This window comes from Mustela erminea, chromosome 9, assembly GCF_009829155.1.
Source record: "Mustela erminea isolate mMusErm1 chromosome 9, mMusErm1.Pri, whole genome shotgun sequence".
In the NCBI taxonomy this organism is placed as follows: domain Eukaryota; kingdom Metazoa; phylum Chordata; class Mammalia; order Carnivora; family Mustelidae; genus Mustela; species Mustela erminea.
The window spans coordinates 5,876,670-5,903,915 of record NC_045622.1 but is presented as its reverse complement, the minus strand read 5'-3'; the positions used below and the strand labels follow the sequence as shown (position 1 = coordinate 5,903,915).

General features: G+C 37.8%; 1 protein-coding gene across 1 annotated transcript in view; it reads right to left on the bottom strand.

Annotated features, from left to right (window-relative positions):
* Positions 1–27,246, bottom strand: part of DDX10 (DEAD-box helicase 10) — a 273,486-nt gene that overhangs the window by 229,575 nt on the left and 16,665 nt on the right. The window contains exons 5-11 of the mRNA XM_032356967.1: positions 25,841–25,961; positions 25,047–25,236; positions 20,588–20,714; positions 16,307–16,469; positions 14,164–14,248; positions 2,924–3,025; positions 1,665–1,752 (exon numbers count right to left, since the gene is read on the bottom strand). Of these exons, the coding sequence (XP_032212858.1) occupies positions 1,665–1,752; positions 2,924–3,025; positions 14,164–14,248; positions 16,307–16,469; positions 20,588–20,714; positions 25,047–25,236; positions 25,841–25,961 (876 nt within the window). The remainder of the gene's footprint in view (positions 1–1,664; positions 1,753–2,923; positions 3,026–14,163; positions 14,249–16,306; positions 16,470–20,587; positions 20,715–25,046; positions 25,237–25,840; positions 25,962–27,246) is intronic.

Genomic DNA, 27,246 nt, shown 5'->3' with positions numbered 1-27,246 from the left:
GCCTATCATTTTTCTTCTCCAGATTATAATCAAAGGCTAGAAAATCACTTCTATGAAACTAGATAGCTTGCCGCTGTTGGCAATGCAGTTAACCGTTCTGCTAAACCATGCGTGACACCCAATAAATCACATCATTTATTTCAATGCGCATTCTATAATCTTTGTTCTGGAAGGCTCATTTGTTGTATGCACAAACCAGTGAAACATCCTTCTAATGTTCCTTATTTCCCAATTCATAATTGAATGACCTCTTAGGTATGCAGCAAGTCACGACATTTCAGAATCCATGTATAATATTTTTAAATGTGCATACTATTTCCAAAACTGTTAAAAGAGTTAACTCCCAGCTCAAAGTCTGTCTACTAGACTAAAATATGCACACAAATGTTTGCATGTTCAAAAATTAAGAAAAAAAAAATTTTCCCTTTAAAGGCCTTTTTCATTAGGTTTCAGGTGAAGTGAGCTGTTAGAAACTCAACTTTGCACAGTTCCATATTTGGTTTTATTTCTCCTGATGTTTCATGGAAGTACTGAACAAAGTCACACATGAATTTCCGTCTCGGCCTGCTACTTAATACCTTACGTGACCTTGGACAATTTTTAATTTTCTCAATCTATTATTTACTCCTAAATAAAATCCCATCAATACTACCTCCCCGTGTGTTGCTGGGAAGACGAAGTTGAGAGCACATCAAACTGCCATGTAGCAGAGTCATGTCATGACTAAGTGCTTAACACCATGTAAGCATTCAAATTTTAGCTTTCATCACTCATGTTATTTTAAGCACAGTGAGGCTAACTTGATAAAATATAACATAAGCTAATTTTTAAAAAGAAATGTGAGATTTGCTCTTTAAATAAAACTTCCTTCCCGAGAATATTCAGTTTCCAAACCATAACATAAAAGCCTGACTGACTACTGACCGTTTTTCTGCTCCGACTCCTCATCCAGTTAGGATGCTCTTTCCACATCACCTCCTCCTTCCTTCCCCTCACTTCATCTATCTGCTGAAATAGAATCCAACCTCTGAATCCTAACTCTCTTAACTCACTGCTGGCATGTTATGGGAGATGCAGAGACAGAGATTGTATGTAGATCTCATAACCTCAATGTAAGCAGAAGCATGATGAAAAGAACTTTATAACAGGGACTCAAATATCTGTCCGTTTAATGACCAGGTAATGCTAAGCACAACATAAAACTATTCCCCTTCTTCTTTTCCTAAAGTATCTACTGCTGGGCACTCTAAGAATTAAAAAGTAAGTTTCACTGAAAGTGAGAATTCTTTGTATTTGCTAATCAAAAGGATTTCTAAGTCAAAAAAGTAATTAGGGAACATTAAGTCATATTTATAGACTAAAATTTCATTCCTAAAGACAATTTAATAAAAGTGCTGTGCTACGCTTTCTAGAAATTTAGCCTAATATAAGAAATTACAATAAGTGTGCTAAAGAAGCACAGAGCTGACTGACAGTTTCCCAGGTTACTCTAAGAAATACATAATCTTTTTAAAACTTAAAGAATACGATCAAGCTATCTGCGAACTGCACTACTTGAATATCTGAGGCATAACCATGAAGCCTAGAAGTAATAGAAAACGCTGAATTTTAACTTTATTATATGGTCCATTCCAACTAAGGTACCCAATTTACCAACAACTTACCCTTTGAGCTCTTTCTTTTAAATCTTGATCTTGTGCTAAAAATGCCTCCAATTTTTTCTGGATGTCTATAAGTTTTTCTGGGTTGATTCTTTATAACAACAACAAAAAAAAAGGTTAAACTAGGACATCTCAATTTTAGAAACTGAAGACAGCATATAGCATTTTCATAGTCTTCTCAATACTTTTAAATCTATAACATTATTTCTCATGTAGGAGCCAGAGTAGACTGAAATTACACTAGACATGAACTTGACTCACGTATTATGCATAACTTGGGGAGGGGAGGATCAAGATCAGAAATCTTTTCTCAAGACCCCAAGCTGAGTGAAAGATACTAAGGTTAACATCCACTTATCACTGGTTACTTCTTATGTCCATGAAGTTGGAAAAGCCTCTCATGGGAGATCTACTGTCCATGAAATAAAATAAATGAAATCTAATGTCATTTTTGTAAGTATTTCCATTCTCAGTCAAATATCATAAAACTGGTTTTAAATAGTAAGTAAGAAGTCAAAAGATATAAATAATGTTTTCCTTACCTGGAAATTAGGTAAAAGAATCATTACTTAACTCCACCAAGGGAGGTTATAGGGAAGAATGAAATTCTTTCGGGGGTCTAGGTCTCACAAAAGAAATCCCACTTGTTTCCCTGAGTTAGACTGAACCATTTTGCTTCTGCAAAACCAGGGTGGTGGTAGGTGGGGATAGAGGAGGTGTTCTTTACTTTCTTTTAATTATAAAATCAAAGACACAGAAGGTAGAAAACCCTCACTGAGACTCAACAATTAACAACTCACAACCTTTTTCCATCAAATCCTTACCCAAACCTTCTACCCCACCCCCAACCCCCCAAACACCTTCCAAGTTACTTCCTTCCAAGTAAAGCCAGTGTTTCAAGGACCCCAGTGCAGTGAAACTCCGATCCTGATCAATTCTGCTGACAATCTAAACACCTTCAACAGACAGCACAATCCTCAAAAATGGACATATAACCCTACAAATCTTATCCAAAAGGTATAATCCTCTCAACCCCCAATGCCTGCTGAAGATAACAAGTTCTCTGTTTCATCTTATTTTCTCTATGAGCAATCTTCGAAAACTTGTTTAAAAAAAAAAAAAAAAAAGGCAAACAAAAAGTCACAAACCAGACAGCAGCAGAAGACAAGAGGGAAGAGGAAATTAAGTGTACATAATTCAACATAATAATTCTGTGCCTCCGTTCTCCTAACAATCACATCAAGACAGCCAGCAGTTCTTACTTGATTTCCTTCACAGGCACTTTCTTCTGGAGAAGCTGCTGCACCATCCCTTTTTCTTCTGAGGGAAGCAGAATTAATAAGGCTTCACCATCCTCTTTGTACCTAAACAAATAAACAAAAAAATCTCTTCCACATCAGTGCAATCTACATTTTACATTTTAATAGTCTGATGAACATGTAACACAGAAGCAACTTAACGTAATTAGTAAATTTTAGGAATAAAATTTTTTTAACTTCTGTGACAACAGAAAACTAGGGCTCTGAGCATCTTTTTCAAAATCTCACCACTAAATAGAATTCTGAGTGACTTTCAAGCTACATCACAGTAGGAGAGCCAGATCCTAAGAAACAAATCAATTAAAAAGAATTTCTCCTTTTTTTTTTCTTTACGCAGAGAGAGGCAGAGATAGATGGAGAGAGAGAATCTTAAGCAGGCTCCATGCCTAGCACAGAGCCCAGCACAGGGCTTGATCTCATGACCCTGAGATCACAATCTGAGCCTGAATCAAGATTCGGAGTCTTAATGGACTGAACCACCCAGGTGCACCTAAAAAGAATTTCTTAAATAGCTATCTGCCTATAGCAAAAAGACAATTTCCCATTCAAGCCACAAGAGAATCATAATATAATTAGTAATTTCAGAAACATGGTACCCAATACATTAAGGAAATCAAATCACCTTTCTGGGGATTTTATACCTTGGGAGTAACCTTGTTTAGTGGTGTCAGTTTTAAGAAAGGGATCTCTGCTCGAATCCATGTGCTTCTTCTCTTCCTTTACCTAGTATAATTCTTACTTCCTGCTAAACTACCAGAAATTTCTATTTAAGTGGGCCACACTACACCCACAGGTACTTGCGCTTTAGTGCCACCTACATACAGATTTCCCTGATAACTCTGTGTTGGCCATTGTGTGCAAGCAGTAACACAAAATAGAACTGGAGGTCTGTGTAATTTTTTTTAAAAGAAACAAAAGAAAAAGTATTCTCATCAAAGCACTCTGTTCAGGGTTCATGTTATAAGGAACAAATTTTTACATATAAATAAATTATTTAGTAAGAAAGGTGCCAGGCATAAACTGCAAGCAACACAAAGAAAAAGAAGAACAGCCCTATCTTCAGTGATCTAACATTCGAGCTGACCAGAAAACACAAACACACACAAAAGCATATCCCAGAGAACATCCCCCAAGATGGTACATTACTAAATGTAGAAGGACGACCAATAAATGCCACAAACTTAGAAGTGGAACAGACCACTCAGGCTTAGCCAGAGAAACACAAACTTGTCAGAGCAGACAGAATCTGAGGAGGACCTTGAAAGTCAACCCAAATAGGGAAAAGCTAAGGTCTTCCAAAGGGGGAGAATAGCACGAACAAAGGGGTAGAAACCAGAGAATACAAAGCAAACTCAGTTAACTAAAGACAGGAGAAAACCAATGGAAGCCAGTGTCACTAAATGAACAGCAGAAAAGAGTGCAAGAAAGAGACATCAGAGTCTGGTTTTGGAGGACTCTGGACACCTGTGTCTAGAGAGCTAGAATACCACCGCACGTAAGTACAATTTTATCATTGAACACTGGAGGGGAAAACTGTCTGTGTTGACTTACTGTAGGTACCATAAAGACAGAAGAGCAATTTTCGCCTTATGCTGATTTCAAAACTCCACTCCTACACACAAAGTGAAATTCCAGTGTAATATCTTTACAGAAATATCTGTATGTATACATGCGCACACACAGAGAAAAGCATGAAATAAAATCGACCAAAAGTGCTAAGAGTTCTCTTTAATTCATAAATTTAACAAAATTTTAAGGGGCCACTAAATGCCAGGCAGTAAAACTAACATAGTTCTGGCTGTCACAGAGCTTACAGACTATCAGTGACAGACAGTAAAAGCAGTAACTAACAATAAAGTGGTGTGAGTGTTACGGTGGGCATACGGGAAGCAGTAAAGACATGATCGAGAGCTCTACTGAATGTTGTCCACGAGTCAAGAAAACTGCCCCAAGCAAATGACATCCAAGAACAGAAACCTAAAAAATTTGGAATTAGTCAAATATTAGAGAAGAGTCAAGTTTTCTGGGGAAAAAGGCAGCATTTGCGCAAGTCCTTTGGATAGTTTCACCTTCTCTGTGCTTGTTAGCTTTTTCTAGGGTTTCTAAATGCATGTGTTTTTAACAGGGAGAGAAAGGAGTAAAGCTGAAACACACATTTACTACTTTTACTATTTCATAAATGAGAAACTAACACTAAATACCTTCTCCTCATTTATTTCAACACCAAATATTTCCATTCAAAATGTTTCATCATCACTTATTCAGAAGAAATATGAATTTAAAGCATGTCCCCTACACAGTGTTGGACTAAACCATCTGTGAAGGCAGAGATCACTAGTCTATGAAGTAGTTAGGTGACATCCAGAGCAGACAAGGGATGTGAGAGCTTCTCAAATTCCGAAGTCGGTACAGGGGTAAAGAGAAGTCTCAAAGGTATCAAAACAGCATCCACTGAAGCACGAGGATCTTCAGACGGAATCGGAAGCAGGAGTAATAAGCCTAATCATTACATCTATCTTGTCTACCCATTCATACACCCAGGGATAATCTGGAAGAATGGATCAGGAGTCAAGTCACACAAGGGCCATATCCAAACCTTTTTACAACTCTAACAGCTAAAAGATAGATCTGCACAATGTTAAGACAGAGTGTAGCACTGGAATTTAAAAGAACAAAATTCCCATACGAAAATGGAAAAAAATGTCCAAAGTCAAATCCTACAAGGCAAGAATCTATCAAAAATATCTTCACTGGCCACTTAGCTATTCAACATCACACACGTCTCTTCCCTGTAGCAACGTAAAGCACAAATATCTCCTCCACACCAATACCCAAAAATTTCCAGTAAGCTTTCATTTCAGAAATAAAAACATCTCTAAGAAGCACATTTCTTTTCTTTTCTCTTTTTTTTCAAATGCTTACAAGGACAGTCTATTTACCCATGAGTTAGCTTTTTGTATTTCAAAAGCAATATCCAAGGACTGAGGTTTGGTATACGTATAAAGAGAAATAAATGTTCTTCATAAGATCTACATTTTGGAACTCCAGATTAGACAGGTTGTTGTAAGAAACATTCTAAGCAACAAATAAAAAGCCCTACATCTGAAACACACACACACACACAAAATCTCATTTTTACCATCAGTAGTAACATCATGTCACATTTATGCAGCCTTTTAGAATTTAGGAGGAACTTCATTTTACATTAATTTGCTAGTCTTTTACATGCAAGCAAGTGGTAGAGGATGCAAATAAATTTCTGGAAAGACCAGGACCTACTAAAAAAACAAACAAACAAACAACAACAACAAAAATTTAAAAAACCAGAAATCTAGAACAAAAACAAAAACCACTGGCTAATCATTATATATCAGAGGCTTTAAGCTTTCAGTTCATTACCTTTTTCAGCTCTACCAAGGCTTCCTCCAGAAAGAAGGGTCCTTAATAGGTTGATCAAGATTGTCTGACACCAAGAAGCTTACCTTCACATCCTACAGCTCACTAGCATTTCTAGCTAAACTTGGGAGACCCAGACCACTGACTTCTGGGTCCCAGGAGTAATTCTTCCACTGAAATAACCTCGAAACAACCTCTGGCCAGAGGAAGGAGAGACAGCCCTGCCATTCTGACAATAAATTGCCTTTTGCCCAATAACCACTAGTCCTCAACTACTTCAATGCCTATTCCCCAACACACCAACTCCACTCCAGCTGAAACTTTAAGTGTCCCTTAAACTCTGTCCACTCAGACCTCCAACCACTGCTGTAGCAAGATCTGGCAGTGTTCATGACTACCTGGCTATTCTCAGTTCTCCCAGCCTGGGTCTCCAAGTTACAGATCAGGCTGGAAGAGAATGTTAGAATAATTCCCTTCTTGTAATTTTAAAAATACATAGGCAAACATATATGAAAATTTTTGTAGGTGGTGAGATGCAGGTGGTATATTCTGCCAACATCTAGAATCTGTATCATGAACAAACACTATTTTTATAACAAAACACAAGTTATTATGAAGTAGAAAGCAAAAAGTGTATATGCTTTTAAAATCTACATCTTTTGTGCCATTCTCACTTCACTGAACATCTTAGTATTTATCTTAGTACTTAGTACTATCAGTATTAGGGTACTTCCTTATCTCCACCAGTATTTCTGAGGACATACATGAACATACTTTTCCCACCCACCATACATTTGTATTTAAAAGCTGCTCACTAAGTATCTGGTGAGTGGACAGATGAAAACAAGCCACCAGAGGGTGCATAACCAGACTGGATTTAGAGTCAAAAGAACTGAATCCGAGCCCCAGCTGTACTATTCATTGGCTCTGTAACTGTGGATAATGAGTCACTTTATCACCATATACTGCATTCTTATTTATAAATTAACAGTTTGAAGGAAACGATCCAGGTCCCTTCAGAATCTAAAGTCCTATACCTGTGATTCTTAACATACAAGCTATTGTCACAATATAAGTAGGACCAGGAGATGGAGAAACAGAGACAACTCTTGGGCACTCTGCGATTCCAAAGCCTTCTTTCTCTGCCCCTCCCTGCATCTCCTTCTCTCCTCCCTATGTCGTTACCTTACCTGTGGCAACAGCCCCACGGCGCCTGTCACTGAGGGACAACAGTGCAGTCGGCCCTGCGAAGGCACACAGGCAGCCATAGGAATCAGACTCCAACGCTTCTGTTCCTCGTGCACAACGTGGCACAAAGGAGAGCTTATTCTGGGAGAAGGGGGATCTCTGACTCACAGAACATCTAAAGACTCTACACTAGATTTAAAAGAAAAGGACAGACTGGGAAATATTCTGGGAAAAATAAAGTCACGTGTAGCATGAGATCTTGGAAATACAGGAGGTATACCAGAAGACGCTCAACAATTTGAAACAATTCAGGGAAACTGGAAAGAAAGCAATTTGGCTAACATGCGTCGCATGGAAAGCTTCTAACAAACTGATGACGAACAAGGATTTAGGGAATTCACAGAGAAAGGGCAAAAATCATTAGAGTCCATCAACTCTGGCCCCAGAATTTTAAAAAAGACTAAGTGTTTATACATTAAAAACAAGAAGAAAACAAATAAAAGTAGTGCCTAAAAATTATACTAGGTGAAATTACACTTTCTGGAAACTACTGAAAGAGGTGATTAACCCCATTTTATAGGAGAAGAAATTGAGGCTTAAAGAGATTAAGAACTGGTCACAGAGTCCAAATCCATCAGGCAGCAGAGCCAGATCCAAAACTAAATTTCTTGACTTTTAAAGAGACTCTTGATCAACTAGGGAGTATCTGTCTCTCGGATTCCAAATAAAAAAGGAAAATGGATATAGTTTTAGTTTATCTTCATGATCATGAATGGCAGCAAATTTAAGTAAAGGTATCTACCTACCTTCCTTCTTCCAGCACCTGGCTTTCATGCCTTCTAGAAGCCCCACCTGAGAGCAGCAGCCACTAGATTTTACTAAATGAAAATATCTGGTTTGGGGCACACCAGCAAGAACAGGAGTCATAGGGTCAGAAAGACCCAAGTACAAATCCCAGCCCTGGCATTTCCCAAGGGATCTTAGACACATTTTACTTCACAATCCCTGAGAAATCATTTCCTAACAGAACAGCCTCTCCCACAAGACCAATATAAAGACCAAATGAGTTCTTGTATTTGTTCACTTAATAGATATCTGAGTGTCAGAAAGTAAATGGCTAAGCCACAACCCGCTCATTCCCTTAGGAAAGAGGATCCTCTTGCTGAAAATGAGAAAGTGACACAGTCAAGTCTCCTCATAAATATACCAATGACGGGCCTCCTGGGAAACAAACATGGCACACGCTAGCATGTGAGCCCTCACCTACAGATGCTAAGGACAGGATGTCCCAGGTCTGTTTAAACGTGTGGATACAAGGGATAGGTCTCTGTAGGCAGCGTGTGACCAAGTACACCAATGGCCCATCTGTGGAAGGGATAAACGGCACAACCAGCTTAGCGACTGTGAGGTCAGACTGGACCACAGCCTACCCTGAGATGTTGAGAATGGCCCTGTGGAACTATGGTGGAGGTCCCAGACCTCTTACTGCTCACAGATCCCTTACTATTCGTTACCTTCCTATATCCTTGAAACTGTTAGGAAAGCTTGATATTAGGTGTGATGGGCCGCTACTAAAATGGCTCCCAGAAATCTGGGCCTTCTTGCATTCACACCCTTGTGACCCTCCCCACACTGAGTAAGGCTGATTTGTGGAACCATTAGGATATGACAGGTAAGATGGAGTTTGAGTTTCAAGTCTAGGTCATAAAAGACACTGCTGCTTTCCCTTTACCCTGTCTTACTCTCTCCCTTACTCTCATGATGAGGCCATCTACTATGTTATAAAAAAGCCCCACAAAAAGAAAAACCACAAGCAAGGACCTCAGAGACACCTGCAACGTGAATGAGCTTGTCACGGGACCCACCACCAGCGGAGCCTGCAAGTACTGTGTGACACCTTGACTACAGTCTTGTGAGGACACAAATGAGCAGCCAGGGATGAGCCATACCTGATTTCTGATCCACAGAAACCGGGAGAAATGATTCTTGCTTTAAGCCACTGTACTGTGCTATTGCAGTAGCACAGTATACTGTGGTTACACTGCAGTAGCTTAATTAATTTTAGGTAAGCTCTGATTCCTGAGTCTGATTTGAGAAAGTAATTGTGTTATCTGAACCGTCTACTCTGTGCCAAGCCCTGTTTAAAGGTATATCAATTAAGTAGACATATTTCCTTGCCTTTATGGAGCTTCCATTCTAGTAAAGAGAAAGGAAAACAATATACTAAGGAAAAGCCCTAGTATATTTGAAGGTACTGGTATGGAAAAAAGAAAGTACAGAGTGAGGTGAGGAGGAATGATTAGTGCAGGTTAAGAATGATAGCCATGCCGATGCTCAAGGAAAAACCATTCCAGAAAAAGAAACTGTAACTTAAAGGGGCCATGGAGGGGAAAAACATGCCCAGTATGAAGGAGAAAGAGCTCCATCAGTGTGAAGCACAGGGGCAGAGGGGAACAGAAAGTACAGTTGGAAGGGCTTGAATAATAAATATCAAGTCACTGGCTTTTATTCGGAGTGAATAGGAAGCCATCAGAGGGCTGACATGATCTGACTTGTGTTTAAAAGGATCACTGTGCCTGCTGTGTTGAGAACAGACTGCAGGAGAGCAAGGGGAAAGCTCCCAGAACTAACCGACTCCTAAGAAATATCAGCCCACTTATCAACCTCTGTAGCTAACCTGGCCCATCTCCAATCCCAGCTCAATGCTTCTTGATGCAAAATAAAGAACTGGTTTTGCCCTTTGAAAAAACAAAAAAACTTTAAATTTCTAAATGGCAACCAGACCAAGGCAGAAAGCCATGTAAAGAACCATTATCCAGGGGCGCCTGGGTGGCTCTGTGCGGTAAGCCTCTGCCTTCAGCTCAGGTCATGATCTCAAGGTCCTGGGATTGAGTCTTGCTCGGGCTCTCTGCTCGCCAGGGAGCGTGCTTCCCCCTCTCTCTCTCGGCCTGCCTCTCTGCCTACTTGTGATCTCTCTCTCCCTAATAAATAAATAAAATCTTTAAAAAATAAAAAAAAAAAAAGAACCATTATCTACCTAGAAGAAGCAGGCTGAAAATAAGATCTTCATAAATCTAAGCTAAAGGAATTAAAGAAGCAAGAATCTCCACCAGCAAAGATTGCTCCCATCTCATACCTAAATATATTCAGGGTAACCTTCAGTAAATTAAAGCTCATGGAAATTGTCTTTTACTTTTATTATTTCAATTTACAAAACAATTAAGGACACTTTTAAAAAATTCCCTTTATTATCTATTCCATAAAGTACCAGTATTTTCCACAAACCATAAACTCTTCTAAGTTATCACAGTAAAAATTTGAACTACTTTGCATCTTCATCTGTGCTGGTTGGTTTAAACTGCTGCCCAGGAGCGTGCAAAGCAAAGAGTTGGCCTCTGCTGCCCCCTAGTGGAACCATACTCTGCTATCTACATCATTCACAAAGTCTGAGATCAGGCAGGAAAGGCTTAGGGGAATACCACTGGAATTATTTTACCCCAACTCTAGAAAACAACAGTTGCACATATATAAACACATCTTTTTTTTTTTTTTTAAGTAACCTCTAGGCCCAACGTGGGGCTCTCACTGATGAACTTGAGATCAAGAGTGGCATACTCTACCAATTGAGCCAGCCAGGCACTGACTCTCACCTTTTATAATTAAACTCCCAACAGTTACATATGAACAGTTATTTATAACTCATATCTTCCATCCAAAGACCTCTACTCTCCAAATAAAAGGACTTATAAAAAAGAGGAGTGGGGTGAGTGAGCCTGGGTGGCTCAGTGGGTGAAGCATCCAACACTTGATCTCAGCTCAGGTCTCGACCTCAGGGTTGTGAGTTCAAGTGTTGCACTAGACTCCACACTGGGCGTGAAGCCTATTCTTAAAAATTAATTAATGGATTAATTAATTTTAAAAAAATTTTTAAAGAGGAATATCTAATGTATGCCTACTTTTCATTACCAAATATTTTTTATTTTCAAATGGGCATCATCTTGAGAAATGGAAAAGCTTGCTTTTATGAGTATCAAGCACTGCAAGCCCTAAAGACAATCGTTTTTAAATACACTATGTCACAGAATAAAGCTTGATAAAATTATATTCATATTCCTTGCCTCACCTGTCTCTAAATGAGACTGTCTCAGTCTCTAAATGAGATCACTTTGTTAAAAGGGGTGTGGATGGTTAAGGAAAAAAGACAAAATTTTTCTCAATACTACGGATCAAGAGAATTTTAGGTGAATAAATTAAAACAAAGTACTTCAAGACAAGTACCGGAATCACCATTTCCACTCAGCTAAATCACATAAAGGAAAAAAAGATTCCTCAAACCTTAGCTATTTTGCCACAAAGCACTGAATTCATTTCTCTATATTCATAATATTACAGCTCACCTCCACAAGTAAACACTATCTGGCAACCCAGTTTTAATTACAGCATAAACACAGGATTTTAATTAGTTTCAAATTTTAATTTAGCCTTATTCAATTCAATTATCCAGTCTCATGGCCCAAGAAACTTTCTAATTATCTGTAAGCCCACTAATGGCAACTTTTAAACTGCAATTTCACTATTTCTCTTATTAAACTGCCCAAGGAAAAAAAAAGGATTGCATATCCTAAACATTCCCACTGACTACTCATCTAAAAGAGTCAATTCAAACATTTTTAATTGGTTACAAGGGATCAAAACAGACTTGTACTTTAAAAATTAATGACATTAGATATTACAATAGTTTTTCAAATTAGTATTTTCTCTTCAAATACAATAGTGATGTTGCTGTAGCTACCTTCATCTCCAGTCATTAGGACCAATTTAACCTTCACCTTAGTATGTTCGACTACATAAGATTTTCAACAACCTCTCTGGGAACCAAAAACCTTGAAATAATCCTCTCTGGTGAACTGTTTTCTGATGCAGCGAGATGTCCAATCATTTTCATAAAAGAAAAGTAATTGTAAAATACTATTTAAAAGTGTTCTATAGGGTGGCTCAGTCAGTTAAGCATCTGCCTCCGGCTCAGGTCATGATCTCGGGATCCTGGGATCAAGACCCACGTCAGGCTCCCTGCTTCACGGGAAGCCTGCTTCTCCCTCTCCTCTGCCCCTCCCCCTGCTTGTGTGCTCTCATGCTCTCTGACAAATAAATCAAATAAACAAATAAAAGTGTTCTATAAAGAAATGTATTTGCCCTATCTCCAAACCAAATGGCGAAACTAACAAGCCCGTGTGCCCCTGGAGCAGTACGCTCATGAGAAGCCACGCCCCACCTTATCCAGATTGCAAACGTGTGCACAGGTACATATACGGATTCATACATACTATCCATTTACTGAAGAACATGAAATATTGGAGGAACATTCATTCCACCAACCACCACTCACGACTTCTGAGTCTCTCACTATGAAAGCTAACCCAAACAGGTGCCCATACGAGCATTAATGATACACCACCCACCTTTCCATAAAATGAAAAACAAGACCTCTGTTCTAACCAGGTCCAATTTCCTTAGACCCCATGAGAAGCTGAAATGTCACCAGTCTACAGGCTAAGTCTGTCTGAAGGCATGATGACACCATATACAGAACCCACTTCTAACTCAACTGCTTATCCAAATTACATTGTTAATTGCAATAAAAACACTCTTGACCCCAAAGTACATAAATAGCTTTATCTTTCACTATTGTACTATCCTCTCCCTTCATGCTGGACACAAGAAATGTGCTAGACTACATTTTGATTATAGTCCATGTTTAATGGCCCACAAGGTAAATGTGACTCAAGCAATCAAACGTTATTAAGACTAAAAATGAATAGAAGGAGAGCTCTATTTGTTCTCAGGTGACAGGACGACATGAAAAACCTTCACATCAGCCAAAACATACAACAAAATTCACCAGATATGACCAAAATTTTTTTTTCTTCAAAGTCATTCAAACACTATGGATTCAAAGAAATTTAAAATAACTACACACTGAAGAGATTTAATAGAGAAACAAGGGACAGGGTACACTTGGGGCTACCTGCTGGAAGGGACACAGGGCAAGCAGAAGGACAAGTCTGTTGGAGACGATACGTTCTGCTTGGAAGATGGTTTAAATCTTGGGTCTAAAGATCCTGCCATCTCTGGGAAACCATTCAGCACAAGTCATGACTTAAAAATCGGAAGAAACTGTTGGACCAGGCAGAATAACATGTGGTGTCTCTTCCATCATCAAGTATCAATGTCTCACTGACAACCATGTTATAAATACTCATCCAGTTTCAATGAGAAAGTAAATGCTACAAGGTAAATCCAAAAAAAACTATCAATCTGTGGCAAATCATAATCACTCATAAACCTACTATGATTATTTATATTATTCCCAATTCTCAACCTTTACAAAGGTCAATAAGATGAATATCTTTACTGAAATTTTACCCATCTCTTTTCTTAAGATCAGTGTTTCAATACTGAATGTGAGGCATGAGGAGGAAAGCTAAGGCTTTGGTTAATTGTTACCAAATGCTCTCCAGAAAGATGCTCATCAGTTACCATTCTATCAACAGCTTACTTCTCCCAACTGCAATAGCAAAGAAATGAGTCAGCATACCTACCTGGCAGTTCTACCTACTCTGTGAATATACGTGTTGGCATCCTCTGGACAATCAAACTGAAGAACCCAATTCACAGCTGGGAAATCTGTACATAAGGAATGTCAAGTTAAGAAATCAGTTTCAAGATCTACCATACTGTATTACATTTTTTTTTTTAAGATTTTATTTATTTATTTGAAAGAGAGAGAGAAGTTACACAAGCAGGGGTGGGGCAGAGGAGGGAAGAAGCAGACCCCCTGCTGAATACAGAGTTCAATGCAGGGCTGGATCCCAGGACCCTGAGATCATGACCCGAACCAAAGGCAGATGCTTAACCTACTGAACCACCCAGCTGACCCACTGTTTTTATTTATTATTTGCAGGGCTTTCCATCACATCAAACTCATCTGTGAATTTTATTAAAAATAAAATTCATTGCATGAACCAAGAGATAAACAATTCTCCTTTGATAGGAGTGTTTGAATATGAAGGTTACTTTGTATCTGACACAGAAGAGATTGCTTAGTGTCAGACAAATAATGAAATATCCTGATATTTAATTACCTAAAAGGACCCACTTCTCATGGGCTCCTGGTGAACTATAAAACTGAGTTCTCAATTTAAATGAAACTTTACTTTCCTTGCTCTTCCCATCTCCATTCAAATTAATGATATCTTTCTAAGTCCCTTTTTCTCATTTCTCAGCAATAATTATTCTGTACACATATTTGGCTACAGAAGTTTTCATTTCATTCATTTCCAGACACTGTGTTCTCAACTGTGTCTCTCTCTGTCAAATAAAATCTTTTTAAAAAATCTTAAAAAAAAAAAAAAAGAACAGGACATGCATGTAACAACTCAAATTTACCTCCCATGCTGCACCCTTACTGAAAAAGCTACAGGGAATGAGATTTTATTTACTTTTTATTTTATTTTTAAGCAATCTCTACACCCAGTGTGGGACACAAACCTACAACCGAAAAACCAAGAGTCACATGCTACACCAACTGAGCCAGCCAGGCACCCCTACAGAATAGATTATAAATGTTTTAAAAGAGGATGAGAAAATAAATCAAGAAAGAGGAAGAGATCTGGATAGAAGAGTCCCAGGATGACAAATATGTATGACGTTTATGGAGCAACAGTCCAGGTGAGAGCTGAAGACAGAGGCTGTAAGAGGGTCTCAAGGAAGAGAGAAACAGACTACATCTGAACTGTTAGAAAAGCAAGCATGAGACATCTGCTAGGACAGTTGAGAAAGATCAGAACTGGGATCACAAACTAAGCAAATCTTAATTAACTATTAACTTAAAAACACAAATAAAAGATTGGAGACAACTGGTATACCACTTCCTCAGCAGACTATTACACAGCCCAAACAAGTTAAATACAAAATGCTGATTTTACCAAAGTCCTGGCATAATGATATAGGCTAGAGAGCTTTAAAAATATGCATACTTAGCTACAGCCTCCAGTCACACAGGAATAAATGCATATGATGTCTGAGATATGTTTTAAAATATTCCCAGACCAACAGGGAGATGGGAAGAAATAAGGGAATTATGAAAAAGATCGTCAGTAAAGCTGGGTAGTATATATGAAGATACACTGGACGTATCATTCATGTGTATATAAAATCTGTCACAGTCATTAACATAAAGTAACTGAAAAATTTACCACCTATTTATTCTCATGTTGTATTCACAAACTTCCTCTAATTTACTTCCGTACCCCATCCCGCCACCATAAAGCCGCCAGCTGTAAAACAGTATCAGTGGCTTCTTGAAAGCTGAAGTACATTAAGTATGTTTTTAAAATAAAAATATTTAGTGACAAAATGTGACTTCAAATATTCTTGTTAAGTTGTAATATTTTATCAAGTTTCCAAGTTTCGAAGAAACAGAGTAGTTTTTCCTCTTATCTTTAAACCTTTAATCCTCCTTTGATTTTGTGGGCTCCTCAGGATTCTAGGATTATTTTCATAAACAATAAGCACAAAAGGTGAAAACACATTTTTCATTGATAGAGCCTTAATTTAATTTACATGTTTTTCTAAGAGAAGAAGGACCAATTTTTTGAATGAAACTATGAATTCCCAAATCCATCCCTTTATAAGCAAATTCTGTAAGACACGATTCCAGAATATTTTCTGCTAAGCTCTTACCCAGCCCCCTGGCAGCAATATCAGTAGCAAAGAGCACAGCGGCTCTCTTGCGGACAAATTCGTTGTAGACTTCCATCCTTCTCATCTGCTGCTGACGGCCGTGCAGGGCAAGGATAGAGATGCCAGGACGGAGCCGGCAGAACACTCGGTACAGATACTGAACCTAGACATGAACAGGGAAAAGAGTTTGGTACTTCAGGACAGCAGCAGCACGGCAAGCTTATGAGATGAACAGCAAAAATGCTTTAAGGAGCACAAGTTTCACCAATTAAAAAATGCGGAGCAGAGAAGGGAAAATGCAGTCTTAGAGGTGAGGTCTTCAAGCACTTTTTGATCACATTATTTCCTCTGAGAATTTATTTAAAAATATGCTCCCTTTACATTTTCAACTTGATAGTGGACATTTTTCCAAATGTAATTAATTGCAAAAACTATAATTTCTGGGGCACCTGGGTGGCTCAGTGGGTTAAGCCTCTACCTTCGGCTCAGGTCATGGTCTCAGAGTCCTGGGATCGAGCCCCGCATGGGGCTCTCTGCTCAGCAGGGAGCCTGCTTCCTCCTCTCTCTCTGCCTGTCTCTCTGCCTACTTGTGATCTCTCTCTCTCTGTCAAATAAATAAATAAAATCTTTAAAAAAAAAAAAAAACCTGTAATTTCTGATATATTATAAATGCTGAGAATTTAAAATAAACTTCTTACACATGTATCAAATAGATTCTAAGTAGCAGAGCAATTTGATCCCCACAATCATTTTTAAAATATGAAAAAATGGGTGCCTGGGTGGCTCAGTGGGTTAAGCCGCTGCCTTCGGCTCAGGTCATGATCTCAGAGTCCTGGGATCGAGTCCCGCATCAGGCTCTCTGCTCAGCGGAGAGCCTGCTTCCCTCTCTCTCTCTCTCTGCCTGCCTCTCCATCTACTTGTGATTTCTCTCTGTCAAATAAATAAATAAAATCTTTAAAAAAAAAAAATAAATAAATAAAAAATAAAATAAAATATGAAAAAATAATAAAGGTCATGCCTGTGTGAAAGAAGTCTCCTTCTCTATGAACTTCTCTATGAACCTAAAACTGCTACAAAAGAAGTAAGCCCTTGAAAAAATTAGAGACAAAATAAACTCGAGAAAGAGATTTTGCATTTATTTTTCTCCTTGAACGTTTTTTTCTTTTTTAAAGACTTTATTTATTTATTAGGCAGAGAAGCAGGCAGAGAGAGAGGAGGAAGCAGGCTCCCTTCTGAGCAGAGAGCCCGATGTGGGGCTCGATCCCAGGACCGTGGGATCACGACCTGAGCCGAATATTCCATATTCGTCCAGAGGCAGAGGCTTTAACCCACTGAGCCACCCAGGCGCCGCCTCCTTGAACTCTTACGTCAACTTTCTGACCCCACAGAATTTTAACTTAAGAATTTTATGCTTCAAAGTCTTTTGATTATATTAACAATATTCACAACTTTCTATGATAAAATAATGAATATCAGTTTTAATTTCTAATTCCCTGTGGGCATAAAGCTATTAAAAATTCTCAGACTAAGCTATACTTCATTAGTATAAAACTGACCAGTACAAGAAATGTCAGAATTTGATATAAAGCAAAACAAAGAGGTTCCTGGGTGGCTCAGTGGATTGAGTGTCTGCCTTCAGCTCAGGTCATGATCTCAGGATCATGGGATCAAGCCCTGTGTCAGGTTCCCTGCTCCATGGTGAACCTGCTTCTCTCTCCTTCTGCACCCCTCACTTGCAAGTGCTCTTTAAATAAAGAAATAAATATTTTTTTAAAAGCAAAACAAGAACTAATTAACATAATAATTTTGTTATACAACATTGGATGTTATTACATCTCTTCTTATATGGAAGTAAATGGAGTTGTTAGCTTTATTTCTCTTTAGTTTACATATTAATAAATGAATACTACTAACTGGTAGATTGAGGCAGAGTACTGTGTTATTTTATTCCTATTTTCTCTTTCTAATATGCATGTTAAGAAAATGTCTTCATGAAAATAAAGAAAATGAACTAGAAGGAACCATGGTGCACTGATGGTAGGAATGCAAACTGGTGCAGTCACTAAGGAAAAACAATATGAGTTCCTCAAAAAATTAAAAATAGGAATACTATATGACCCATTAATTCCACTACGGGGTCTTCACCCGAAGTAAACAAAAATACTAATTCAAAATGACATATGCAGCCCTATGTTTACTGCAGCATTATTTATAATAGCCAAGACAGGGAATCAAGTACCCATGCAGAGATGAATGGATAAAGAATAGGTGATACATATATACAATGGAATATTACTCAGCCATAAAAAAAAGAATGAAACCGTGCCATTTACGACAACATGGATCTAGAAAGTATAACGCTAAGTGAAATAAATCAGAGAAAGACATATGCCATATGATTTCACTCATGTGTGGATTTAAGAAAAGACAAAAATAGACAAAAAAACAGACTCTAGAGAACTAGTTGTTGCCAGAGGGAAGGTGGTGAAACAGGTGATGGGGATTAAGTACACTTATCATGGTGAGCACTGAATAATATATAGAATTACTGAACCACTATATTATACACCTGAAGCTAATGTAACCCTATATGTAAAATTATACTGGAATTTTAAAAATAAGTTTAAAAAAAAGAAAATGTACTGGAAAGAACCTTAACTCTTTGAACTCCTATATTCCAAAATGATGATAAATAAAATTTCTAAAAATCCATCATCTAAGAAGTCCATTAAGTCTCCCTACAAATTTTGTTAAAAGTAAAGAATGGTAAGCCAACTGAACCACAAAAAACCTGTTACCTCGTCCTTAGAGCCATTCGCTTTCTCAACAGCAATGCTCCTGGTGCCAGGAAGGTTCTCAGGTCCTGAGACAATGCACCAGCAAGATGACAGATGGATGCACTCATGCCCTTCTTTTGCAGTTATAAAAGGGCTATCATGCAAAGGGAGGAGGGGAAAGGTTAACCTGCAGATGACAGATGCACTCTCAGGCAAACCAAGCTCAAAAATGCATATGCAAACCCAGGAAGGGTCAATTGAGAGCATGAAAACTTTCTACAGTTTGCATCTCCTGAATGAAAACTGTCCTTAAACTCCTGCTCTTGAAAAAGTTTACTGAGGTGGACAATTTTCCAAGATCACTCTGGTTAGAATGTGCGATAACTATAGGAAAGAGACTGTGGGAATGAAGAGACCAGCCATGAGTAAGAGAAAGTTAAGCACGGCTTAGATTTAGCGATAGCATGAGGTGCGGTGAGAGGTGGTAGAGCTAATGCGAGTTACCACTATATTGACAATGAGACGAAGACAGGCAACAATTAAGGATTCAGTCATTTGAGATGGGGAAGAAATGGGAGGGAGTAGATCTTCAGAATATGAAATCTTAAATTGCTTTTCTTATTTTAAACTTGAGATACCCTCAAGATACTCAACTGGAAATCTCTAGTATTTAAGTGGATACACAAATCTGGGGCTCAGGAGAATGGTCAGGGCTTGAGATGTTGATGTGGCAGGTGTTAGAACACAGATGGCATTCAAAGCCATGGAAATGAAGAGGTTTCCTAAAAAGAGTAAAGACAGAAAAGGACAGAGTACAACAGACAAACCATTACTGATCTTTCCCATAAGCTGGATGGAAATTTACTGGAATATTTACCTCGCTAAGTACTTAAAAAGCTGTAAGTCTAGAATCTACCTACTATATGCCAACAACTATGTATGCTCAGGTAATCTGAAATATAGAGAGGTAAGTAACATAAAAATCACTCAAGGTCCCTTCTCTTTAAGTGAAGAGACTTTCTTATTTATCACTGAATGCTTTATTCAAGCACATGACTAGTGTTAAACAAATGTGTTAGCTAAATTTAAGACATATACCCTATGGAAGGACAGAGGGAAATCGCTGATTATAACAAGGGGATCAGGAGTATCACAGAAGGACCTCCAGATGTAACATTTGAGCTTAGCCTTACAGGACATTCAACACATTAGTGTAAAGGAATGCAGGAGGGCATTCCAGAGATCAGCATCATCAAGGACATCAAAGCATGGAAATAAACGGCACACTCTGTTCAGTATTCATGGAGGGAGGTGTCGGATTATAAAGACCTGTGGTTAGTCCAGACATTCAATGATTTGTTCTACCAGTATTCACACTATTTATCACACTCCTCACCGACTCTAGCACTGTAGTTATTAGAACAGAAGAAACTGCTATTTATCTAACAGAAATCGGCTATTTTAAAAAGGATGATTCAACATGAATTTCTTAATCATTCAGTACCTCTTTACAACTGGAGAAAAATACAATACTTTTCTTCTTCAGGTGGCTTCTCAAGAAGGAATACAACACACTTATTTTTTGCTGCAGCTCACAAACTATGTAGTTCTGTTCCAAAGTGGCAGGGGTGCTTATGGAAATAAGAGGAGGAAAAACATTAAAAATATACCATATTGGTTACCTTTGAAATCCAGACCCCGGGGGGGGGGGGGAGTATACACACACACACACACACACACACACACACACCAGCATGTCTTTCCAACAAATTTCTCATACACATACATATACTGTGAAAGAGAACATTTTAGAAATTAGAAATAGAATCAGATTATCACAGTTTTACATATCCTAATAAAATAATGTATCTAAGCAATAATCATCACTGGCTGCTAAAACTTTAAGATTAAAAAGCTATCATTCCTGCTATAAAGCCGTTGTTTGTATCAGATTAATACTCTGGTGGCCTATAGCACTAACTATAAAGCCTGGATTAAATACAAAACAAAAAAAAACCAGAAAGCAACAGAGAGCAACCAAGGCAGCTAGGACTTGAAGTACTGAAAAAGACAACAGACATACCCTGAGGCAAGCCCCATATTAATTTCCACTTTTCCCTAAAAGCATCTGCTATCTGGAAAACACAGGAGAGCAACCTTAGGCTTAAATATGACGGTCCAGATCCTAGAGAGAAGTAGCCAACAAAACACTGAATCTTAATTTCTTCATACAATTTTCCCATGAGAAGTGTGACAACTTCTAAACACACATACACACACACACACAGCAAAATGAGTGAAAATAAACAAAAAGCATCAACTGAGAAGCTCAGAGCTGAGCAGAGATCCTGGCAGTCTCAGGACTATGAAGTTCAAGCCTGCCCAGATGGAACAGCTCTGCTAACCCACACCTTTCAGCTAAAACCCCCGGAAGGGCAATAACCCAGCCGGGACTCAAGGCAGAACAAACACAGAAAAGAAACAGAACAGCCCCAGACTCTAAAAGCCAGGCTAGGTGCCTGGGTGGCTCAGGCACTTAAGCGGCTGCCTTCGGCTCGGGTTATAATCCCAGGGTGCTGGGATCGGGTCCTGCTTCAGGCTCCCTGCTTCTCCCTCAGCCTGTACTCTCTCTTGTTCCCCTGCTTGTACTCTCTCTGTATCAAATATATGAATAAAATCTTTAAAAATAAAAAATAAAAATAAAAGCCTGGATAGCCCAGATCAGGGTCAACTGTCCTTACAACATCTACCTGCCACCAAATAAATAAATAATCACTCATAGTTTCGCTGAGAATCAAAGATAAGAAAATCGTAAACAATACACAGTATCTTCAAAGGAACAAGAAAACGGTCAGCTTTCAATAATAGAAGTTAGAACAATAAAAAGGTATCTTTGAAGAAAAAAATCTGCCAAGATATCCCTCCAAAATAAAGAATAAAAAGGTTCTCAGAAGAGTCAAAACAGAATTTTTACACCAGTAAACCTGAACTAAAAAGGAAATTCTTTTGTGCACAAGACATAAAAATATCATAAAGAATAACTATTTGGATAAATATAAATAAATACTGATGTTTCAAAAAGTAATAACAGCTTACGGAGTTTAAAATGTTTGAAATTAAAATATTTCACAATGAAGGCACAATGGAAGGGGGTAGAAATTTAAATAATATAAGTTATAGATAAATGAACTAAATCCTCCAGTTGCAAAGAGATTATCATACCTGATAAGAGAACCATATGTTGCTTACTAAGTCAAATCTAAAATATAAGGGCATATATAATGTAAAGAGTAAATGAACAGAGGACTCACCATGCAAACATGAACCAAGAGAAAGTTGCTATAGGGATACTAATATCAAACTAGACTTCAAAGCAAAAAGTAGAGATAAAGAGCAACACTTCATAATGATTAATGATGCTAACAGGAAATGTAATACTAAATTTCTATGCACCTAATAACATAAGCTCAGCATATCCATCTCAAATTTGAAATGGTTCATAATTCACCACAGAATTCAACTTACATTCATTGTAAAACACAGCAAATTACAATGATCCAAATAAAATCTTTTCTCCAAAAGAAAAAAAATTCATTAGAAGCACCATTTCACTACAATAGCAATATTTAAAAAAAAAAAAATACCAGTATACTTAGAAAAATAGACAAAATACACAAAACATACACTTAAGAAAACATACAACTTCAGAAAGATTTAACTTTTAGGGGCACTTGGGGGGCTCATATTCGTTAAGCCATGCCTTTGGCTTAGGTCATGATCCCAGAGTACTGGAATCGAGTCCCATATAGGGTTTCCCTTACTCTGTAAGAAGCCTGCTTCTCCCTCTCCCTCTGCCTGCCACTCCCCCACTTGTGCGCTCACTTGCATGCTCGCTCGCTCTCTCTCTCTCTGACAAATAAATAACATTTAAAAAAAAAAAAAAAAAAAGAAAGAAAAAAGATCTAACTTTTAAAATTACTTTTCTGGTCCTACATGATTTGAGAGCAGATACTCTATAATGTCTTAAAAATATTCTTGACTATGATTTTCCCATGGTGCATTAACCAAATTAATGGCTGAGGAAAAAAAACTTCAATAATGAGACAAAATTCACAACAATATCTGCTTTTTGTAGCACTCTGATGAACAGGAAATTAAAGAATGCTACAGTTATTACCATATACCCCACAGTTGTCAATTATGTCAATGAAGACATGGTTTCTAAAAGCCCCATTGTAAGTGATAGAACTGCATTTCAATAATCATCGCCTAGGTGGCTCAGTCGGTTAAGTGTCCAATTCTTAGTTTCAGCTCAGGTCATGATCTCAGGGTCATGAGATCAAGTCCTGCTTGGCGCTTCACATTCACCACAGTGTCCCTCCCTCCACGCCTCTCTCCCCATTCATGTGCAGTCTCTCTCTCTCTCAAATAAAATCATTTTTAAAAATCATTTTTTAAATAGACAGTATTTGTATTCAGTTTTTCCTAACTCTGCTCTATAAATAATAACCTAGTGTCATCTACAGAAATTAGCAACAGTGATACTACGTACAGTTAGTTACCTTAAATGATGCAGTTTTAGCAACCACCTAATGACTGAAAAATTTATGTCTGGTAAAAACACTAAAGGGTCTTGAAAATAGTGAGAAAACAAACAGCAGAAAGATCAAAGAAGATAATCTAAAGACCTGGACAATCTTCAGACTATTAATTGTACCAAGAATGTCAATAGCTATCCCAACACAACTTTATAAACAAGGACCACTGTTTCCTCCACAGTATGCTAAGGAGGAAACTACCTCAAGAATCTCCTGCTATGCCATTCCTGAGTTCTTGATAACCAAAGATACCAGCACTCAAGTTTTCATCCATTAAGATCACCTAGAAGCATGGAGTCTGGCCTCTTCTAGGACTTTCTTTAATCCTAGACATATATTAGCTGAACAAAGTTAATGTGGGCTTCAAGGCCCACATTCTCAGCATTTAAAAACCTTCCAAGAGGATAAGCCACCCTTTTCCCCAAACTATTTCCTTCTAGACTAACACTTCTTAGGAAGAAATAGAAGTTAAGACAGAGATAATGGTAGGTTGAATTGAGATCTTCAATAGATCCTACCTACATTCACCAGAAAATATTTCTGCAAGTCAAGCATATCCACAATCTACAATGATTCATACCAAATATACATACACAAACTTCCACTTGTATCAAAATACGTTTTAAAATCCATTTCTCCCAACCCATTTCCCACATAGCCACACAACCCCACTGCCCCTCATTTTATGCAGGTGTAGTTATTAATAAATACCTGTTAATATCTTATGGAAAGAGATGTTAATATCTTAAGTTTCCCAGACCACATTTTGAAAATGACTGCACCATAGTATTCCCACATTTAAAGGGGCATCAAAGGCCTAAATAATTTTAACTAATATATTTTACTACGCTTCCCATATGTCACAACACATAAAATGATGTCTTATTTCCTAAAAAGTAGTATTAATTTAAAATGTCAAATTTGTATACTAAAAAGAACATTGATTTTTTTAATTTTATTTTTTTTTCACTGTTCCAAGATTCACTGATTATGCACCATACCCAGTGCTCCATGCAATACATGCCCTCCTTAATACCTACCACCAGGCTCACCCAATCCTCCACCTTCCTCCCCTCCAAAACCCTCAGTTTGTTTCTCAGAGTCCAGAGTCTCTAATGGTTTGTCTCCCCCTCCAATTTCCCCCAACTCACTTCTCCTCTCCTTCCCCCAATGCCTTCCGTGTTATTCCTTGTGCTCCAGAAGTAAGTAAAAGCATATAATTGACTCTCTCTGCTTGACTTATTTCACTCAACAGTTGCCTAATTTCAAGCTTTACTACAAAACTGTGATCACCAAGACAGTATGGTACTGGCACAAGAACACTGATTTTTGATTAAATCAAATATGGTTTTATATAGTTCATACCTGTATTTCGCTTTTTCATGAACCCAGACGTACTCAGGGTTTTTCAAACTCAAGCGTGCAAGGTCCTTTACAGATTTGGTTTGTGTAGCTGAAAAGAGTAAAGTCTGACGTTTCTTGGGAAGGTTTTCAATAATAGCATTCATGGTATCAGCAAAGCCCATATCCAAGATTCTATCTGCTTCATCAAGAACTAAAAAAGAGAAAATTCAAGGTGAACTACATTTAAAATATACATTAGGCTAAATGTAAACTAGTATCTGGACTGGATTCTAGAAGAGAAAAAAAGGGCATTAGTGGAAAAACTGGTGAAATCCAATAAAGTCTGGAATTTATGTAATGGACCAACGTCAATCTTCATTCTGACAAAAGTATCACAGTTGTGTATGGTGTTGTACCAGAGGAAACTGGGGGAGGGGTATAAAGGAACTCTCTATACTATGGGTGCAATTGTAAACCTAGAATTATTACAAAATAGACTTTTTTTTAAAAACCACATTTGGTAATATCACCAGAAGTGGATATAGCTTAAAAGATCAATTCTTAGCAATGTCAAATACTGAAGTGTCTAATTTCATATACAACTACTTATATTCTTCTGATCATTTTGTTTAAAAAAAAAAAAAAAGTCTAGCTATATTCTCTGGGTTCAGAATCCCTATGCCAATAAATTGTTTCAGGTTATTTCTCAGATGTTTTATTAAATAAATATTAAGATTAAAAATTTCTATCATTAAAATTTATGAGGTTTCTCTCCTAAATCTCAGATTGTTTCATCAGAAATTCATTAGACTCACCTAACATTTGGAGATTGGTAGCATGAAAACATATTGTTTCATCCATATGTTGAAGAAGCCGACCCGGAGTGCAAACAAGTATATTTATGTTATTGATCCTCTCAGCTTCATGTTTCAGATCCTGAAAACAGTTGTTTCTTTTGATTACACAGACACATCACTGAGCAGCCTGTGTATCAAAACTGTAAGAGCCATGTGCATGTGTCATTTCATCATAGCAATGTAGATACCCTACAAAGAGATATGATTCCCCCTTGTATTTCTGCAGCACATCCAAATTTCAGGGCAAATAGAAGTCCTAAGTGAAAGTCTAAAGAGCTCAGAGTGCATGAAGATCCTTAATTACAGCCAGGATCCTGAGGCCAAGAAAAATTTCCTATAAATGCTCCAAGTCTTCACTTCCCTTTACATCTGCCAGAACTTACACTGGAATCACTGCCATTATTTAAGTCAGAACCCAGAGGCCCTAGGGAGGCTCTGACACCATGCGCTCTCTATGTTCTAGAATTTGGCTCCTTGAAACAAGAACCACAGAAAGTTAGTTGTTAAAGATGCATGACAGATACATGAGTATGTGAGGGCTTATGATGTTACTCCTTCTTTGCATATATCTGCATATAAATTCAAGAACTCAAGTATTATCCTCATAGTCTAGAAGAGACTGTAGCACAAACAAGGACACCAAGTATACTAGCAGGAAGACCAGAAGTTGCATAGCAGGTTCCACCATGAGCTAAAATCAACATTCCTCAAAACCATCTTCTACTCCAGAAAGCTAGAGGATCAGACAAAACTGACTTTAAAACAATGACTGTAACAAAAAAAACAAAAAAGGGCATTACATAATGATAAAGGGATCAATCCAAAATAAGTGAATATATTTATGCACCAAACACAGAAGCATGTAAACACAAAAAACATTAACAGACTAAAGGGAGAAACTGACAGCGATACCCTAATAGTAGGAGACTTTAATACCCCACCTAACATCAATGGTAGATTATCAGGACAGAAAATCAATGAGGAAATATTAGACTTAAACAATACATGAGAACACATGAACTTAACAGGTATGTACAAAACATTTCATCTAAAAAATTCAGAATACACATACTTTTCAAGTATAAATAGACCATTCTCCAAGACAGAACACGTGTTAGGCCACAAAATCAGTCTTCAAATTGAAGACTGACATCAGTCTCAAATTGAAGGCCTGTATCATAGTGATACAGGCCTAACTCAAAAAACAAGAAAAACGCCAAAATAAACAATTTAACTTTACACCTACAGGAACCAAAAAAAGAACAGATAAAGCCCAAAGTTATCAGAAGGAAAGACATAAAGATCAGAGTGGAAATAAATGAAAGAGAGTCTCAAAAGACAATAGAAGGGGTGCCTGAGTGGTT